Here is a 21,787-nt window from a genome sequence, read left to right as displayed (position 1 = left end):
CGTAAAACAAAATATGCCACAAAATGCCCCAACTCCCATCACAATCAAAATACTAGTCACCCAAAATTTGACGCCTGGCGAATAACAAGGGAAGAAATCCACACGCTCACCCGCAGATACAGCACCACGCTGCTCGGTTCACCTCTATGCTGTCCCCACTTGCTTGGAGCTTCAAGGTTGCAAGGTTTATCATCAGCGCTACCACCACTTGTTGAATTTCCGAGATTGGAAGTTTCCTTCCAGACGCTTGGAAGAAACTTCAACAATAGTCATTTAAAGGAAACTTTTAAAATAGCCATTTTGAAGTAAAAAGACGGTTCCTTTGTAAACATGCTGTCAGTGGTGGTGACCATGGAGTGACCTGTGATGCAGGGTAGTTAGTCACTAATTAACAAATATTCATTAATTAACTTGAACATTTATTCCAGTGGGCTCATCTTAATTGGGAAATTGAAGTGAGCTCTCCAGAGAGTACAAACCATATCAACTTTTGGATCTGGAATAAATATGGATATCCGTTAAACTGTGGCACAACAAATTTTGGGCATCACGGGCGGGGCACAACTGGAGATTGTTGTTCAAAACACACATTCAGTTTGTGTTCAGTCTTGCATCACACGATTGGCTTAGGCCACACCAAGGCATGAGCCGCCGGGCGAGGCTGACGACTCAGCACGGCCTAGGCCAATTGCGCGAGGCGAGACTGAACGCAAACTGAACGCGCGTTTTGAACAATGATCTCTAATCATGCCCCAGAGCACGCAGAATGGAAACTGGGAGGCTACATCAAGCGCAAAGCGGTGCCGCTATGTTCTGATTACGTCACCCAGCAGCTGGCAGCGAGTGCGCTGCGACAGCGAGGAGCCCAGAGCCACAGCGTGCTGGCTGCCTGCTGCTGGGTGACGCAAGCAGAACATTCCCTCAAAGTGCACAGCTTTTCACACAGCCTCCCAGCTTTGGTTTCCCACGCTCTGATAGCCAGAATTCGTCGTGTCACAGTTCCGCAGGTATCCGTATTTATTCCAGATCCAGAAGATCATATGGCTTGCACACTCTAGAGAGCTCGCTTCAATTTCCCAATAACGATGAGCCTGCTGAAACAAAAATGTTTAAAGGTTTATAGACTTTTAATTATCACCTTATTATTCCATATCACCCATCACCCCATGGTCGCCATCACTGATGGCATGTCTCAAAAAAAGCCATTCCTTTATTTCGGAATAGCTATTTTTAAATACTACTTAAAGTCCTCATATAAACACCTGGTATATGTGCAAGTTTTCAGCAGCCATACGTCTAAGAATAAAGCTTGTTTGTTTGTTTGTCTGAGACCCATGTCTTTTCTTAGAAAACAAAGGCGCTTTAACAGTACACTAAGGAAAAATAAATTGTGCTATACTAATAAATTAGCCTTTCTGCAATATGAAAAAGGCCACGCTTACCATGAAAAGACTCTTGGTACGCTAGAAAAAGCCCAAAAGGGAAAGACAAGTGACGATGCCACTTTGAAGCTCCTGTACCAGTTCGTCATGAGATCATGGATATTTACATTTACTTGGGCCTAGTTAATTTGTTAATGATACAGATGGGTTACATTTTATTCTAAAAGAGTCAAATACTGACGTATGCAAGTTTCAGTAGCTTGGCCGCAAGGGCCCAAATATGAGAAAACACTTTGAAATCCGTGACGTCACGCAGTTGTGCCAGCACAATATTCAGTGTAACTTTTCTTCTATTTTATAACACTACGTATTACTGTGAAATTGATGTAACTTGAGTTTTGACATGATAGTGTTAAAAGGACAAGTGTACCCGCCATGGTAGCTTAGTTGCTGTGGCATTGCCCTCCTAAGGTCAAGGTTGCATGTTCAATCCCAACTGTGGCTGCCACATTTCAATAGGGGCAAAATGCAAGATCGACCATGTACTTTTATTTAGGTGCAAGTTAAAGAACACCAGGTGGTCAAAATTCATCTGTAGTTTCCCCAGTATGGTAGCAACAACTTGATTTGGGCGTGTTGGTTCATCCTGAAGGTATATTGAAGCAGTGCTATGGGACCAGGACAAAAAAATTGGAGGACGCTTAAGCTTCGCCTTCAAGAGTGGAACGCGACAGCGTTCCCGTCGACCCGCCAAGGGGTGTAAGACAATGGGCTACAGGGCAGCCATCACTTACGAGGCGCCCCGCATCGGACGCGGTGAGCGTCGAGCCATATGGTCGAGCAACGAAACGTGCGCCTGAGCAAACGGAACGAACCAAAGAACTCGGTATCTCGGAGGGGGAAATGATGCACGCCAGCCAAACGTCGGGATCGGCACGGGCAGAGAGGACAGATAGTGATCTAAAGAAAGGAAGGACGCTTGATTCTGCAGAGGTAGCAAGGCGAAGCGTTGTCAGGGGGAGAGAGAGTCCAGGCCGCCTCGCAACAGTGCTCAGACAGCTCCAATGCGCGCGTGGCGCGCCATCTGTCGGGGCAGCCCCGTACATGGAGAGGAGGGGGTCTTCTGTGTTTGCCGCAAGATGGCTCTGCGTGTGCGGAAAGCGCAGAAGAAATGCAGCGGAAACGCACTTCGCTACTCGTGTAATTGCGACTTCTGTAAGTTACATGTTCATAATTACCGATATACACCGCAGTATAACTTTCCACGGCTCGTTTCGAAGGTAACACCGCATTCACTAGAGCCGCGTTTGTACCGTTTGGAAGCATCGAACTCGTGGCTGAGTGCAGACGCGTCTTGGCTACCGAAGTGGAAAGACGTGCTATCATGTGCTCCCTTGTAGGGGCGGTTTCAGCGGCCCGTGTGGGCCGTGGTATCAGGTGTACTGAAAAGCCGGCTGAAGACTACCAGGTTGTTCTGCCTCATCTGCCCACAGGTGCTTCTGTTTTAAACACCGTTTTTTTTGCATGCCGATGTGAACGCCAGGCCATATCGAGTGGAGCATGTCCTAGAGAGCCTTGCACGTCTTTCGTTGCTGCCGGAAGTGGTTGCCCTCGGGGCATACCAAATGAATGACCTGTGGGCAGTGACGTTTAAGGACGAGGAAGGCAAGAGGAAGATATTAGAAGCTGAAGCGTTCAACGTTAAAGACCACCGCTGCATGGTCATCGACCCGCGCGACCGAGGTGTCCGACTGAAGCTATACTGGCTGCTTCATGGCGTTCCGGACGAAGACGTGCGAGTGGCTTTGGCGCCGTTTGGAAAAGTGACGGAAATCAGCAGAGACAAGTGGAAGGTCAAGGGCTGCATCGACAAAGGATCAACCACCCGCTCGGTGACGCTGAAATTAAATGTGGGCCTAACTGTGGACGACCTACCACATCAACTGCGTGTGGCTGAGGATATGGCGCTCGTCTTCGTTCCTGGCAGAGCGCCGCTCTGCCTCCGATGCCGTGGCATCGGACACATCCGGCGAGAGTGCCGCGTTCCACGATGTGGGGTCTGTCGTCGCTTCGGCCACGATGATTCCCAATGTGTGCGCTCGTATGCCAGCGTTACAGGCCCACTCCAAAGGGACGTAGTATCCGAACACATGATGGACGCCGCAGATGCCGAAGAAGCTAGCAGGGAGGACAACGACGTGGCGAAGACTCCTGCAAAGCCCCTTGAACCCTCCCCAGGAGCTGCCCAGGAAGCGAACCTGGGGGGTGAGCCCTTGGCTGCAGCCCCGGAAACGAAGCCAGAGACTGCAACATGCGACGCAGGCGTGAAGGCAGCAAGCGCGTCATCGTCACTGCCGCAAGAAGTCGGGCAGGAAGCAACGGACGTCGAGATGCTTATGACCGGAAGCATCGCTGCAAAGCGTGCCCACGAAGACACTGGCAATACAGGAATAACTACTGCGTCAGGCACCGGCGAACCTCCAACGAAGGCATCGACTACGCGGCGGTCTATGCTTAAACCGAAGTCGAACGTGCCGCCTGGCAGTAGGGTGGCCCCTAAAACACCTCCGCCCTAGCGGAGGACCCGTTCCAGTAGCCTTCAACGATGACTACAAGAACCCCACAGCTTCGATGTGAGTAGGACGCTTGGCCAAGCAACCCCATGAGATGGCGTCTAACTTTAAATCTAGCCTACGCGTTGCGACATTGAATGTGCGAGGAATGTGTTCGCGCAGGCGGCAGTGCCAGATTAGTCGCATGCTTTTAGAGAATGACGTTGACCTTCTGGCTGTACAAGAAACAAAAATTGAGAGTGAGGAGCAAAAAGAACAGATGGTTCAAGTTTTTCGATCTAGATACAGTGTATGTGTGTGCCATGCTGTTGGACGGTCAGGAGGCTGCGTCATTTTTATTCGCAATAGCATATCGGTTGTAGAAAAAGTGTCCACCTGCGAAAGTGGGAGACTTGTCGCATGTGATTTTATTTTTGCTGGTCTACTGTGGCGCGCTGTGTGCATCTACGCACCGAACAAAATTCATGAACGCGAATTTTTTTTTTAAGTATGCTGAAGGATTTTTGAAAACAGAACGACATGTTGTGTTTCTTGGGGATTTCAACTGCGTCTGTACAGCTGAAGATAAAACGACCAGCCTCAAAGTACGCGATAGAAGCGCTGAGCTGTTGAACGCGATAGTAATTGAGAGAGAGCTTGAGGACATTGGTTATGCAATGACGCGAGATGGCCAAGCACGGTATACGCACTTTCAAGGTGATTCCCATGCGAGGCTTGATAGAATATACGTACCGGCGAAGTTTGTACCACTGTGTTCTTATGAAACACAATATCTCAGTTTCAGCGATCATAGTTTGGTCTCGGTTACGATTGGCGAAAAACGCAAGAGTGTCAAGTTTAATTGGTTCCTGTGGAAGTTCAATGAAAAACTGCTGCAAGATGAATTGTTTGTCACGAGAGCCAAGGAGTATCTTTCAAATGCCCTGCATACGAAAACCAACTGTTTCATATCAGTGTGGGAGCAGTTTAAATGCGACATTAAAATTGCTGCCATCGATAGAGCATGCGTATTGCGTCACAAGGAAAGGCAACAAGAGAAACAGTTACACAGTGAACTGGTGTACATGTTAGGGGTAGAAAATGAAGTGCCTGGAGCGTTTAAAAAAGAAATACGAGAGGTGAAAGCGAAACTCGAGTTGATCGACGAAGATAAGTACCGCGGCGCAATGATAAGGGCGCGCACTGAAAAGTTGTGGCTGGGCGAAACGCCCACTAAGCGTGTGCGAAGTGAAGAAAAGAAGCATGCTGCAAATAAGGAGATAAATGAAATTCTATATTACAACAAAATTACACGAGAAAGCGAAGAGATAAAACGTGCATTTGTTGAATTTTATACCGAACTTCTTGGAGGAAGAATTTATGACCCCGAGTACTTCAAAGCCCACTTTCTAACTCTTATGCCAAGATTAGAGGACACGGTTACAGAATCACTGGAATCTGAAATTACCGTGGCCGAAATTGAAGCGGCAATCGATGACTTGGGTAATGGCAAGTCACCTGGGCCAGATGGACTGGGTGCAGCTGTATACAAATTTTTTAAGGCAGAAATGGCAGTGGCTTTACACCGAGTGATCGCTGAATGCTATGAAAAAAAGCAAGCGCCTCTCTCGTTCAGGACAGCGGACGTAGTAATGATCCCCAAAACTGACGATCCTGCAAAATTACTTTCAGTTGAGTCCTACCGTCCCATTAGTTTGACCAATACAGATTATGAAATATACTGAAAGTGTTAGCTAGAAGGCTCCAAAACGTTAAGTCCCTCGTTGGCCTGCATCAAACCTGAGAACAATTTTCACATACACATAGCAAGAAGTATTCTGGAATGTTGTGACGCAATGCATGACTGCGTAGCTATGATTCAGCTAGATTTACATAAAGCGTTCGACAAAGTTGTACATGAAGTTCTGTTTTTATTGCTGGAGCACGTAAATGTTGGATCTGTAATTACTGAAGGTGTTAAAATGGTGTACCGTGATTGCACAGCCAAATTAGTGATCAACAAAGAATTAAGTATGTCAATTCCTGTGCGGTCGAGTGTGAAACAAGGATGTGCGTTGTCCCCTCTACTTTTTGCGATATACTTGGAGCCGTTTTGTTTACGTTTGCTTGCAACACCATGTATTCGAGGCTTCACTTTTTTCAGCAGTGAAGTTAAGGTCTTAGCGTACGCGGACGACGTAGCTTTGTTTTGCACTGATGCTAGAAGCGTGCAGGAAGTTGTCGGTGTTGCTAAGGCGTTCTGCACAGCAACTGGTAGCGTGATCAGTTGGCCGAAATGCCTGGGATTTTGGCATGGCAACTGGCAGAGCACACCCGAGGTGTACTGTAATATGAATTGGACCGTCTCCCCCGTAAAGTACCTCGGTGTCCCGCTAAATAACTACCTCAATGCTGATGAATATTGGTCTGAGGAAAATAAACGCGTCAAAAATGCTACCGATAAATGGGGTGGCCATAACTTTTCAATGTTCGCAAGAGCTTCCGTTTGTAATATGTTTTTAATTGCAAAAGTGTTCTACGTGTTGCAAGTGATGGCCATGGTAAGAACTTCGGTTCAAAAAATCCACCGAGTGTTTGCGACCTTCATTTGGGGATCGCAATGGGAGCGCACAAGCCGGTGCAATTTGTTTCACCGGGTGAAAAATGGTGGGCTAGGGCTCTCGCACCTGTTTTTCAAGCAGCTGGTAAGCAGATTCTTCTTTGTTCGGGACCAGACTGATGTGTTTTTGAGAACTGTGATCCAAGCGCGATTGCAGGATTATCTATCTGACTTTGTCGTGTCATCTGCTTCATTCGGAGCTGGACCGCTCAGTCCTTATTTGCGTGAAGTGGTTACTTCTGTACGCCTGCTCAAGGCAAGGTTCTCATATGAATACTTGTGTGATGTCACGAAAAAGTGTTTGTATTCTGATATTCTCGATGTATTTTTACCATTACCGGTTTACCGAGCTGCCTACAGGCTAGGTCCTGACAGCGATGTGCTAAAGCGCGTTAAAAAAATGCCAGTGAGACCTTCTGCTAAAACGTTCTTTTTTCAATTACATACCGACACTCTCCCTGTAAAGCCATGGTTACAAAGCAAAGGTCTTTTTGTACCTTGGTCGGTAAACTGCTTAATCTGTAATAAGCCAGAATCAATTGAGCATATTTTTATTGACTGCCATGACGCCGTATTTCTGTGGGACGTCCTACAAAGAACACTTAAAAAAGAATTGCCGATAAGCCCTTTTGGAATCCGGTTTCTTCCACGTGCAGAAACAGGGGGAGCGCCGAGTGATATGCTAATGCTGCTTTGCATGCACAGCGTATGGAAGACGAGAATGGACATCAGGCATTGTCATATACAGGCTCACTCAGCAAGACACTATTTTGTTGAGAGCATTATATACACACGCGACTTGTTCAGAACACTATGTGAACCCCCGGAATGGCTTCCTGTACTAGACCAATTGGCTTCTGTGAAACCCTTTTAAACACCTTACACTGGCCGAGCTGTGGCTGGTGTTTTTAGAATATGTACATGTCGTGTATTTGATCTTTTTGTTTGCGTTTGTAAAAAGGCAATAAAGAAAAAAACTCGTGGCTGAGTGGTAGCGTCTCCGTCTCACACTCCGGAGACCCGGGTTCGATTCCCACCCAGCCCATCTTGGAAGTTGCTTTTTATTTATGCAGTGCCTTCAGTGATTTATCGCTCACGGTCAACGCCGACGACACCGGCTTTTCTGCGACACGAGCTCCTTAACGCTATCGCGTTAAAACACGCAAGTCCTGCTGTGTGCGGTCTTCATCCCCATCCCATCCTACTGCCTTCCACATACCTCCACTACAGCACACCTCATAATTATACGGCGGTTTTGGCACATGAAATGCAAGATGTAAATTCAAAGAGATGAAGTGTTTCTCTTAAAAGGAGGCTTTAGCTTGGGCGTGGTATATGGCATGGTATATGACTTTCCTGTATCGTGTAGTGCCAGTTATATCGGTCAGACTGGAAGGTGTCTGAATGAAAGACTTCTAGAACACAGGAGGAAAGTGGGGCATTATCGCGATGAGAATCTTTCTGTACATTGTCATGACTGTGGAATACAGAACAAGAAGCCGTGTAAACCCTTGTTCAACATGTGTAGGATAGTGACCAAAGATAAGAATCAGGATGTTGGGGAAATAATTGAAGCGGATTGCATTAGAAAGGCAGATGTGTCGTGTCTCAGTGTACCTTCTGTTTTTATGTCATCCAAAGAAACTAAGTTTCTGAGCATGGTCACCCGATGTCGGCATTTCGGTCTTGTGACGTCATGAAGGAAAGTGTTGAAATGATGCAATTTTGTAAACACACCATCGGTTGGAAGTAAGTGCTTGTGTTGTCTACTCCTCACTTTGTCCTTGTTTGTGCGTGCTTGACCGTGATCTGCTATTTAGCTTGGGGTTCCCTATCTGAATACGTGGAGGAGAAATAATTTTTTTCAGCAACCACTGCAGCAAATTTGATAAGGTTTGTTGCAGTTAAAATAAACATATCTGGTGACTGTTGGTTGCAAATTTTTTATTTATACCATCAATATTTTATAAAAGTGGTTGAAAATAGAAAATTTTCAGAAAACGAAACAATGAAATTTACAACTCTGGAACTCGGCAATGAAAAACGATATCGCGATTCTGTAAATTTTGTCTAATAGTATATCCAAAGCGGACAAAATTGATGCCTTATATATGGCTCTCAAATAGACCACTAATATGTAAGCAGGGCTTTTGCAAAACCCTTGCAAACACTAACAAATTCATGTAAGATATAAACTGATAAATCAAATTTGTCCGCTTCGAATGTTCTAATGGATGCAGTTTATAGAACTGCACTATCTGTTGTTAGTACTGAGCTATAAATTTGTAAACTTAGTGCTTCCATTTTTTTTTTCACACACCAATTTTCGAAACCTTCTTTTAAACAATTTGTGCCCTAAATGAAAATCCCGCTTCCAGCAGTTACTAGAATTTAACATTCTCTCTCAAATACAACATATTTCATTAAAATCGGCCTAGTGGCTATCCCAGAAAAGCGTTTCTGCCTTTCACATGTATCTGAATAGGCAGCATCCGAATTGGGCCTGAGCTAAAGCTTCCGCTTAGGTGATGCAGCTAGAAACTAACCTCCCGCATGGCCTCTCTGCTTTGCAGGCGAGTACCTGATGAACAGGACATGGCAAGGGCTGGAGACGCACCTAGGCCAATCACCAGCTGCCACCATCAGCAAAGGGCAGATGGGGCTTGCTGCCGGCTATGTAGGAGAAGGCACCGGGGGACAAGCGCAAATGTAGCCAGTCTAACTTGCTCCAAAATGAAGCAACCTGCTAGCTCAAAAGTCTCAGCTCTGACCACCACTGAAAAATCAACTGCAAGCAGTGCTGCTGTTGCAGCTGGCTTTGAAAAATCTTGCTAAACATCACGTGAAAGCCATTCACATCTGCAAAGGTCCCGTGAATACCGTATTTGCACGATTCTAATACACACCTTTTTTCAATAAAAGGTACATCAAAATTTGTACGTGCATTACAATCATAAATAATCCTACTCAAAATAAAAAACTAAACAAATTCTTACTTTGAAAAAAAAAACCTACATGCAAGGTAGCTAGCCACCTGGTTGTCTGAAGTAAGCGACACTCGAAGAAGGAGGCTTGGAGACATCACAAGATGAGTCCATGGTATGTGGAATGCCCTGCCACAAACAGCAGTTGTGCAAGCCTTCTAGAAATATGGCATTGCTAATGCATCAATGAAACTGAAGATGAATTTCTGCGGTCATTAGACAGCGAAAAAGAGGCGTCATTCAATTCATAGCAACTAGCTGCTAAGATTCAGCTGTGTGGGTGTATGTGTGCCTTTGTATGTTCCATAATATTGTTTCAACACGGTATGCATCAACTCAGGTTTCATTACCCGATGTGTGCGATTGTACTGGCACCAAGTTGCTTTTTTATATCTAGATGGTAATATAACTACGTGTTACAATCAGTGGCACGGTAGTATCATGAAATCAAATATCAAATATGGTACTGTTGTGCTATTTGATCGCTTAACAGGACAGCGGACTGCAGGAAGACGGAAACTTGAAGTGCTCAACTGTGGTCGAAATGTGCCAACATTATATGAAAAAAACTACAGTTGAAGCCCCAAAATAGTAAATTTTGGTTAAAAATACTAAAATTGCTTTAGTGCTCAAGATATGTACTGTTTATTATTAATCACAGCATTTATTCTCTAGGAACAAACAGGCAATAAAGGAGGAAGGGAAAGGAAGAGCGTTGTAGACGGTCACTCTTCATCTATGTTCACGGTTAAAATGACCTGCCTCTCGGAAAGAAATATTCATGAAGTTTATTCCTGAAATATTCATGTAACACTGTCCTGAAGTACAGTTGCTGTTGTACATGTATGGGTTCAGTGAAGTGGGTGGTGTTGCTGTAGGTATCTGTTAGAATAATGAAACGGGTCCTAAATATCCAGCTCTGTAAATTGGTTGGCAACTGTATTTATATATATATTTTTTGAATATTGCCGCCTGGTGTTTTGAGCCAGCAGACGGTCAGCATTGCGTGCCCAGCAGAAATGGCAAAGAAGACGACGAAGTCAAAGATCCCTCACCAGCTGGAGAACATTCTGAATACGGTAAATTATTCTCTACAAGATTCATGGATTCCACAAGAATGGAGGACAGCCAAAATTATTCCTTAAAAAACAAGGAGCCGGCTACAATCTTGACACCATTAGGCCTATCTCTCTTACGTCAAATATGGTAAAACTAATTGAAAGAGTTTTATATGATCGTATGATGGATCATGTATACCAAAATTCGTTACTGAGCACATGCCAAATAGGTTTCCGGCCCGGTCTGTCCATTTGGTGTGCGCGTGTAGATTTAGAAAGCCGCATCCAACTTGCTCAACATAGAAAAGAAGTGAGTGCTTTAGTGACTCTTGACATCGCAAAAGCTTATGACAGCGTTGAGTACTCTCTTCTGCTAGACAGATTACAGTCCTACAATTTTCCTAGATATGTAACGGCATGGATTTCTGAATTTCTAAGGAACAGAAAATTTCATTGTTTTCAAAACGGTTTTTCTTCAAGTCAGTTCAATCAGACAAGAGGGGTGCCCCAGGGGGCTGTTCTGTCTCCTGTGCTATTTAACCTATTGAGTTCAGTTCCGCTGCACCACGATGTAAGTCTGTAGATCTATGCCGATGACATTGCATTTTTTGCGACTGCTAGAGACATCAATTCTCTGCACCTGTCTTTGCAAACGTACCTCTGTACTCTACAGACGTGGCTTCACGATCTGCATCTATCACTTAACGTAAACAAAAGTGCAGTCCTTGTTTTTCCGTTTTCCGGGCCGTTACAGTTATCATTAGTATATGAACAAAGAACCATTCCTCAGGTAGAGTCAATTAAATACTTGGGTATCATATATGACGGAAAACTTAACTGGCGTTCTCACATAGAGAATATTGGAACGAAGGGGACACGAGCCGTAGGTCTACTACGTAGAATTAGTAACCGACGTTCTGGTATGCGAAGCGACACACTAATTATGATTTATCGTATGTATATACGACCGATTCTAGAATTTGGCTGTGTTTTATTCTCTGGAAGCGCAAAATATAAATTAAAGCCCCTTATTCTGTTAGAAAGAGAAGCTCTTTGACTATGTTTAGGTCTCCCTAAATTCGTTGCTAATAATGTATTATACCAGGAAGCGCGCCTACCTACTCTTCACACGCGATTCCGCATGCTTACGGTTCAAACCTACTTAGGAGCTTATGAATCTTCGCTACGACAGGGACAATATGCATTTATTAGTGAGCCACATCCAGTTTTTGAGAACACGTGGTCACGGTTGCATACCCCACAAGTTGTATTTGTGCAAGCACAATTAACACCTTTAAATGTTTGCCTTAGAGAAATAATTCCGCTTCATAGCTCTACAGGATCGCTCAAAATTGAATTTGCAGACATTGTTCCTAACAATGCCAAATTTCTGCCCACAACATATTTGAATGACTGTTTACAAGAATATTTGGCCCGTTTCAAAATAAATGTAATAGCAACTGATGCTTCTTCGTGTGAAGAGAAGGCAGGCGTGGGTATCTACTCACCATCCCTTCTTTAACAGGCCCTGTGCTATCTCTGCTGCCGGCGACGGCGCACGTCACTGCAGCCAGATATAGACAATTTTCTTTGAGCGAAGACAAAAAAGCCCTGTCATCAGCAAAATGCAGAGATTTTTCGCACCTAAATTATTCTTGGAACCGAAAACGGTGTCTTAACCGGAAATTCGAAGTTTCATTTACTAGGCTGCGTTGCCGTATTCCAACACTTAATTTTTACTTGCACAGGTGTGGTCTGGCGGTATCCCCTCTATGCTACCTCTGCAATGAACCCGAATCTATAGATCATATTTTATTATCTTGTCGGCGATTTTCTGTTCACCGAAGATTATGTCTAGAAATCCCACTTCAAAGTTTAGGATTACCTTTAAACAGTACTACTATTCTCTCCCTTGGAGCAACAGTATTGGGATACAGCCACAGGAACATATGCCTAGCCATTTATAATTTTCTATGTGGCACAAAAAGAATGCCTTGTTAATAGTTCTGAGTTTCCACGATTGATTTCCTTCAACTTCAGTCTACGAAATTCAAAAAAATATAAAAGCACTAATACACAGTTTAAATCCTTCTAGTATTGTTGTTCAAAAATTTAGCTTACCCAAGTTTAAGTATATGTTTCTTTTTTTAAATAATTTAGTATTCCTATCAACGCAAGGTTTACTATAGTATTGATCACTAGTTTTACTCATGTATTCACAGTTTATTTTTCATCTTGGATTATATATTTATTTTACTTTTTGTGTTAGTTATTTATTAACCAAATTCTTTTATTAATTCAATCATATTACCACCCGATTCCTGGCCTATTAGCGGCGAGAATTAGGAGTGGCGCCCTCTCGCGTGTGACGTCAGGGCCAGGACGCCGCTCGCTCCGTCTCGCTCGGAGGCCGCGCGCGCTCGTTTCCTTCGTGTATGCTTGGGGTATGGGTGGCTCGAGCCGCACTTATTCATTGATACGTCGGCTTCTTTCTGCTGCCATGCCTGAACCACAGTTTCTCCTAAATAACGTGGGTCAATAAAATTTGAGGCTTGGATATCGCAAGCTATGTAGCGTTGAACGGGGCGACTGGTCTTACAATGCATATATGCGACGTGCCTGTCCATAAATTTTGCGTAAAAAGAATGTCTGCAAATTCAATACGCGAAGTGGTGTACGATGCTTGGCTAAACACTTAACATTCCCTTAGAATTTAGCGATGAGAGACATTGCATTTTACATGAAAGAAAAATCTTGGTGATTGGCATCAGTATGTTATCCGTGTTAGAAAGACATTGCCCAGCGAAGCTGTCATCATGATTCTTATTACTCTGGTGAGTTGTTCTAGCCAAATATGGTCATTTATTAATGCGTAAAAGAAAGAGTTAGGCGACCATTTTTTATGAAAAAGTCTGCTGGTAGTTTCACCCCTCTCTGCAACAGGCCTCCAAAAAACCAATCGCTCATGGCTGGTAACACGACGGCGCGTCATGTAGAGTATTTACATAGTTAATTCACAAATACCATAGTAGCAATCACCTGAGAGAAGTTTCGTTGTTAAGATCGAGAGCCAATCAATTGCAAGTGATGAAATGTCTCATAGTGGCCCTCAGTAGCCTCCATCGACAATATGGCACGCCCCTGATCACGCAACGGTAGCAACCGACTGTCGGTATGGCGATGCACGCTTTGTTCGTGAAACCCATCAGTTCAGTACAATTTCGAATTGAAACCATAAAACATTTTTTACATTTCCAATTGGAATGGCTAAAATATTCTCCAGCTACTACAGCGCAGATTAGATTGCCTAGAAAAGGAAAATTCAAGCACTTTCTGTCTCGCCATGTCTCGATCCAGCGTTATGCAAACGGAGAACTATTCGCTTCTTCGGTACATAAAAGAGAACCTCGCCCAACTGCAGGCAAAATAAAGTTTGCTCCAATCCAATCGCAAACATTCATAAAGGAAACACCACAAAACTTACATATATATTCACTTGATTTTTTACCACAGGGGAATTATATTTTCAATATGTCCCATACTACTAATGATTGACGCTTCGACTTCTTTCTGGCTGTAGCATGCGGTCCAACAGGCATAGTTCACTAAAAAATTTCGGCCGAGTAGCCTGTGTCAGTTCGCCAAACCAATTCGTCATGTATATTCCTCAAGCAACAAGCACCAGTAAATTTCTCAAGTGAGTTGAACGTGTAGCACAGAAAAAGGAATATATATTGGTACATTCAAATTTGTATTCTGTAGATAGACGTAAGCGTACATTAGCTTTACTTCAAGTTACCGCCGCTTAAAATAAACACGTGAAGAACCGCCTAATTTTAAGGAGCAGTCAAATAAGCAAGTTGTGCTTGTAGAACCTAACTGCAGTATTAGTTAAGTCCTCGTGTTACTGCCGAGCGTTTCTGTGAAAAAACGCAAAAATTTGATATTACACCATAATCTACTCGTCGTGAGCAAACCAGTTTTAGCGGATTGTAACTGTTGTAGAAGTCATATATAGCCAGTGACTGTGACATACTTGTTGCACCGCGGCAGGTATGGTGTCATAACTGGATTCTTATTTTCTATATTTTTGCGGTTGTCGATTGAAAAACCTGCAATGGGCGGGTCTGCGCTTCTTCGGCAGGTACTGTAGCGTTGCCTTCGAGAGCTGCATCGTCGTCTAAGTAATAAGTTCTTTGAATAAATTTTCACAAATGAAGACGTCGTAAAAATATATATGAGACGACCGCCATAAGTATACAGGCAGAGAGAACGAGAGCGAGCAAACTAAAACACCGCAGAAAGCGCCCGGACACCGCCCGAACTGTAGCAGACGACAGGCGCGATTGATTGATTGATTGAAAACTTTATTGTTCCACCGAGCTGGGGTGCCCGCTTCTTAACCTACACGTAGGTAGGGGAGGAGGACGAAGCAGTCCCCGCGCGTTGAGGACGGTGAGTCTTCACGGCCTCAACGGCCAGGCGGATTGCTCGACGCTGGTCGTCTTCAGCCTCGCTCTGGAGCAAGGCCTCCCAGGCTTCTCTACCAACAATGTTTTCCTTGGCCCCTGGGGAGCCAGCACACTCCCATATTATATGGTATAGCGTACCTTTTTGCTTACAAATTTTGCAGCCGTATAGCATATGCCACACCGTATCTTGTGTTTAGAGGAGAAGAAAAGGATAAAATAGATGCGATCATTAGGAAGAGCGTTAAGAGAGCCCTAGGGCTCCCAGACTCGACCTCGACAGACCTCATCCTCAAAATGGGGGTACACAACACGCTAGTTGAACTCAGTGAAGCAGTATGAGTGTCTCAGTTGGAAAGATTAGGCCAGTCTAAAACGGGGAGAAAAATCATGGAATGGGTAGGAATTCAATGTGACAGGGGTGCCCCGACTGACAAAAAAGACATTCCGTTGGACGTGCGTAAGCGCTTCCGAATCGCGCCCCTACCTAAAAATATGCATCCCATCTACAACAAAGAGAGGAGAGCTCACAGGGCTAAGGCTCTAGTAAATAAACTTTAAGACATACCGGCGCATAACGTAGCGTACGTGGACGCCGCTTGCGGCAGAGACGGGGCTGCGGTATCGACGGTGGTTGATGGCGACGGGTGCGTTAAGATAGCGTGCTCCACGTGCACGAGGGACGCCTGTACAGCCGAGGAGGCTGCAGTAGCGCTCGCTTGTGCGGGAACAAAAGCGGGAGTAATATTATGCGATAACAAATTAGCTATCCGAAATTTTAACAAAGGGAGAATCTCGGAAGAAGCCCTCCACATTCTACTCAAAAACCCTCCCAGGAGGGACATAACTTTTATTTGGGTACCAGCCCATGAAGAAGTCCCAGGCAACGAAGCCGCTCATGAGCTCGCCCGAGCAATCTACCATCGGGCAACTCTAGAGCAGCCAGTTCCAGGGATAAAAGATGGCATGATCACGTACAGGGAAATTGTCGATCACTACAAAGCCGAAAGAAGAATCTTTTCGCCTCCGCATCGGTCTCTCTCTCTGCAGGACGCTCGCATTTGGCGACGCGCGCCTCCAGGGAAACAATTATACATCACCACATTGGATCTACTTAACACAGACGAGGGACTATAACGACGACAGGCGCGAGTCCTTGCCCTGACGTCACGCGAGCGGCGCTCGCAGAGCCCCTGTACGTTCTCGGGGCTAATCCCCCATAGTGGGTTTGTGCCATTTGTTGAGGATTCATCATCATCATCATCACCGTCCCTTCGTGTCTGGCTGCTGTTACTGTTGCTTACTCTTGCCTTAGCGCGTGACAAACTGGTGAAGGTGCTGGGCAAAGTAATCTATGCACGAAAACCCTCCGAGCAGCAGGAGCTCCAGCCCCGTACTGGTGGTTACGCCTGTACACCGCGCCAGCAGTAGGATCCATGAACAAGCCCCTGAGTTTGGACTCCTCCTAAAGAAAATGGCAGCTCCGACCATAGAGTTTCCTACAAAATTTTGTAGGAAACTCTATGGCTCCGACCACCCCAACTGGTAGGGAAGGCCAATTCATTGTACGCTACTTAATCCGCGAGCGCCGAATCTCTTCCATGGCGCCATACATGAGGATGTTGAAGATTGGCTGGTGCACTATGAGCGTGTTGCCCTGTTCAAAAAGTGGGATGACGCAGAGAAACTGAAAACGTATATTTCAGCCTTAATGATGGCGCACGTGTTTGGTATGAGAACCGTTCAAATGCCCTAATTTCACGGGCAGAATTCAAACGCCGGCTTCTTGAGACGTTATGTGAGCCCCAATTGCCGAGAGCGAGCCGAGCGTGATCTCCAGTCCCGTATACAAATGCCGAACGAAGGTGTTACAATGTATGTTGAGGACATGACGGATCTCTTTCGACAAGCCGACCCCAGCATGTCGGAAGAAGGTGCGGTACCTGATGCGCGGAGTGAAAGAGCAGCTGTTCGGTGGTCTCATGCGCAGTCCTCCCAAGACGGTGTCAAAATTTCTTTCCGAGGCTGTCACCATGGAACAGACACTTCGGCAGCGGGCACCATCATACGAACGCCAAGTGAACGCTGCCTCACCTACGAACTACTTCGAAGCTCTCAAGGGCCACGTTGATTTCTTTCGAGAGCTCATTCGGTCCGTTTTCTGCGAAGAACGCCAGAAACTGTTGGTATCCTCACAGCCGTCGCTCAGCTCCTTGTGCAGCGTTCTCCACGACGAAGCTCAGCATGCGCTAAGAGAACCATGCACCCTTCAACACAGAAGCTCGACTGCTAAGAACTGACAGCCCCCGTATGTCATATTCGCAAGCCTTGAGGCAACCTGGCCCACCTCCTTCCCCGCTTCGCACCGTGTGCCCAGCCACGCTACAGCCCAAGCAACCCTAGCCGACTGCCAATGATTGGCCGATTGTTGGGAAATAGTCGGCAGCCGGCTTCACTGGCCACCCGACTTCCGAAAACAGTCGGCCCGACGTCCCCTTCCAGCTACATCGGCACGCGGCCGGCCGCACGGCCTCCGTCAGAGCACGACTGGACGCCGAGCGCGCCAAACGCTCGTCGGCGCGACAAGCCGGCAATGCATCGGGCCGGCTTTAGTTGCCGACTGAACTTTGGCTCCATGTATTTTTTTTTTTAGAGAGCATAAAATGCATTGCGCTAAGCAGATAACTACAATAATAAGCATTTTGCATGCTGCCACAACTGATGCACACTGCCGAAGCACCAGACCGCAACTCTGGACCTATCTTGTAATTTATTTTTTTTGTATGAGTTTGCTCATGTTGCTGCTTGGTTTCAACTCACGTTTCGCTAAAAAGCGGCATTTTTTTTCTCCGCATTGGTGAAACGCTTTGCATTGCTTTTAAACTGGTTCGTTCGCCGTTGGTTCGGTTCGACTGGGTAGAAAGTGTCTTTTTCGCATGAACCGTGGCAAGCAGAGATACTAATTAAACACTCTGTGAAAAATGCAAGAAGAAAGAATGCGACCTCATTGCGAACTTTGAGCGCGAACGAACAAGCAATGTAAACGCGCATGCCTACTTCCAACGACAAGCTGATGTAGGCTCTGGCGACTCGGACTAAGGGGGGAAAAAAAGTCAAGGAAAATAGTCCAGAGGCGGGGAAGAATGCGGGCAAGAAGGGAGGACCGAGCCCAAGGCCGAGTAGCGTGGCCGGGTAACCGCAGTATGGAGCAAGGAGGGGAAAGAAAGAAAAATACAAAACGTTCGCAACCAGGGAAGGGAGAAGCGCGGGAAACTTTTCGTTTCGGTCGCTGTAGGCTGCACTTGCGGCCGAGAAGCCAGCGGTGTCTGTTGTCAATAAATTTTGAATATACGGTGCGATCTATCTGAGCCTAAGATGAGAAATTCAGAAACGCACCCAAGGCAGCACCACAAAAGCTCTTGCATGCGGAAGAATTAACATGGATGTATACGCTGTAGTGCGTCGCAACAAATGTACAGTTTAATTGTAATATTTTTAATCAGTATAGTTTTGCCTATACAGCTTTATTTAATATAGTTATAAGCTTCTGGCTGAAAACATGTAACGGCTTACATTAGGCAATATTGTACAGGTTTCTTTTTTCTTGTCCATCAATTGCTGCTGTCAAATTTATACGTTTTCACGTATAGCGCTTTCATATATCGCTCTTGCGCAAGAGGAAGGGCCTTCTCGACAATGGCACCACTTCCCAAATGGCAGACTGCGCGCTGCATGCAGGCGGCCACGTAACCTATAGCTCTCATCTAAAATAAAGCTTGATCATTACAATATATGACTCATGCATGTACTGCCTCAGTATACGAAATCGCATCCGTCGGAAGTCTCATTGTGGATATTTTACATATGAACGTCCGGTAGATATCCCGCACTTCTTCTAGCTGGCACATATACGAAAAAAAACAGAACAGTCGTTTGACGTGATCGATTCGACGTTTCTGCGTTCGAATATACATGTTTTCTGGTTTTTATATGGGGCTATGATGCACTTACGTGACAAATCGAGACCACCGAACGTCCGAAATGACGTCTAATTGATAAAGACATATACCATAATGCATAAACGAGGTTTACGCCTAAATGAGTAGTTGTAATTAATGACATAATGTAGCGAATGGGTACAACCACAGACAGAGACACGCGTAGCTGGACTGCCTGAATGCTGGTGAGTTGACCATTGAAATAATGAAATAACATTACTATAAAAGGAGGTGTTATTGCTGCTACCAGCGTGAGCCAGAGAAGAGGCCACACACGAGATGATACGCACTTAATATTTTCACGAACATAGCGCGAGTTTTTTCCCCGAAATTTCAAGCCTTGGAACGCGCTTCGCATTATACTCGGGTTCGTGACATGAACATAACGTATGCTGTTTTTCTTTTACTTGATCTAACGCTGACATTTCACCGTGCGCAAGAGCGCGCGAGCTGGGAGTTCTCACTGTTCATTTCGCGCCGCCTTTATCCTCCCGGTTTTAACCACTCTTAGCGCCGCATCAATATGGTTACGGGGTATTAATCGAAACCTTGTGCAAGACGATCGGCGGTGATGTGCAGGCGCGCCAAGCGAGCGACTTTCGAAGTCGCCCGGAGAATCGTCGCACAGTGCCTTCGCCGTATTCGATTCCATTACGGGTATTTCTGAAGCCTGCCGAATAACTTCGGTCGCATGGGGGGCAGAAACCGTCATCGCCGACGGCGACAAAGAAGTCAGCAGTAACAACGAGTAATTGTGCAGGCACTCGTCCTTTCACGGCATTTTGCGACGGCAGTTCGCAGTAAGGAGGAATAAATTGCGCCTTGCGAGCACCCGCTTTTATACGTCGTTTCCTGTTTCCTTGCGGCATCACTTCGTGTAATATATATATATATATATATATATATATATATATATATATATATATATATATATATATATATATATATATATATAGTTATTTGTGAGACCGAAAGTCCCCTCTCACGTTGTATTAGTGGTCGCGCCATTTTATGCATATACGCTAAGTGGTTAATTGGTTTTTTAGTGACGTGCCACAAGGGACCATGCACACTGTCCGACAGCCGCTGAACCAATTCATATAGTTAAGAAGCTGTATTGATGCAGCTTTGTTTTGCAGAGGCCGCCGAATTTAATGTCTTGTCATCGGTCACAAGAAAAGCGAGCATGATAAAGTAACGTGGCGCGAAAGGTCTTCACGAGTGGTTCAGGCAGCAATTGAACCACGCTTTGAAATTGAGCCTTCAGGCCATGCGTTCACACGCGCCAGTGCGTTCCGACAGGCTGCGCAGTGCTTTGAAGAAGTGAGAGGCAGCAATTTTTTGTTGTTGTTGCTTTTGCGTAACAAATGTTGACGGACGAATATATATAATGACGGAATATATACCAGCTATACAAAAGCGATGACGGCGGCTCATCACACGTGGAAAAACAGCAACCATCACACACAGACGTTAGTGACAGTTCTTCTGGCAGTTAGATCAGCTTCCGGCTAAAAGATGGTTCTGTGTTTTGTTCCGGACTGATCGAACTCTAGTAATTAGAGTGAATTATGAAATCATAATCAAATTTATTTTCGCCATATATGCGGGTGTGCATGCAACGACCACTATCATGAGAGCAAGAGTACGTGAGACCAGTGTGCAAGTCGCAAGAAGAAGACACATCGCGTAAGTATTACATTTGCTTTACCAAAAAGCACACGATTTCAATACTTCAAAAACAGATATGTTTGCAACACTATTGTCTCGTTCATTATTGCTTTCTTCTTTTGTAGTTAAACTATCGAGAAAAGAACTATTTAACGGGGAACAATATTTAACCAAGTGGATATTGCATTACACAGTCCTCGCAATAGTCATCTGAACTGCGGAAAGAGTCAAGCAATATTGTTCGCGAACGGCATGTTAATTGTAAACGGCCCTGTCGCAGCACAGCAAAAATCGTCAAACGATCTAAGCGCAGGCGACTCGTGGACTGTATACAGTTCTAGGAAACATTTCAGTTGAATGTTTTCACTGGGGAGGGTGAAAGAAGCGATTATACGAAGCCGAATTGTGAAGAGATGTTAAAATCTGCAATATTTGTAGCTATTGTCGACTCGTCTAAGAATAGTTAAGGCTGCATGCCAATCAATGTAAATCATAAAATGGAGCATTTCTGCTGCCGACGTGGATTTGATTGGGAAAAACTAGAGTTAGATCAAATTCTTCCAATTTTTGCTCAATGAACTAATGACATTCAACAATCAAGCAGTTAAGAATTAATAAATTCATGGTATATCATGAGTGTTTTTTCAAGCACCGTCTCCTGTGAAGCATACCTACCATTTTTGTGCAAAGCTCCCTGGAAAGCGTATTGACTGTGTATGTATGCACGCACATATCAAACTTCGTGCACATATAGACGTGATGCTTTTACGATAAATATTTATTAAAATTCAAATTATTTATTTCAGCCAGAAATAAGGCACACATAGCGGAGGCGCAGAAAAAGCTTTCAGATACAGATCGACACAGCCGAAGCCCCCTTTCGCTTGGCAGAGCCTTTGCATCGAGACTTTTAAAACAAATACAATTACGCACACTAATAACGGGTATACAATAATGAACAAGTACAAAAGGAAACAAAACAAGATTATACAATATTCATGCAATAAAAAAAAAAACCTCATTAGCGCGATTTTGTGCGCGACAGCGACGAGC

The 21,787-nt window shown here is 45.0% G+C and overlaps 1 protein-coding gene across 1 annotated transcript in view; it reads left to right on the top strand.

Moving 5' to 3' along the window:
- Positions 1-9,539, top strand: part of Dph2 (Diphthamide biosynthesis 2) — a 78,326-nt gene extending 68,787 nt beyond the window's left edge. The window contains exon 6 of the mRNA XM_065452557.2: positions 9,128-9,539. Within this exon, the coding sequence (XP_065308629.2) occupies positions 9,128-9,267 (140 nt within the window). The 3' untranslated portion in view covers positions 9,268-9,539. The remainder of the gene's footprint in view (positions 1-9,127) is intronic.
- The last annotated feature ends 12,248 nt before the right edge of the window (positions 9,540-21,787 follow it).

This window comes from Dermacentor albipictus, chromosome 9 (assembly GCF_038994185.2).
Source record: "Dermacentor albipictus isolate Rhodes 1998 colony chromosome 9, USDA_Dalb.pri_finalv2, whole genome shotgun sequence".
NCBI classification, from domain to species: Eukaryota; Metazoa; Arthropoda; class Arachnida; order Ixodida; family Ixodidae; genus Dermacentor; species Dermacentor albipictus.
Note: the sequence above shows the minus strand (reverse complement) of the source record. Positions and strands in the feature narration are given on the sequence as shown.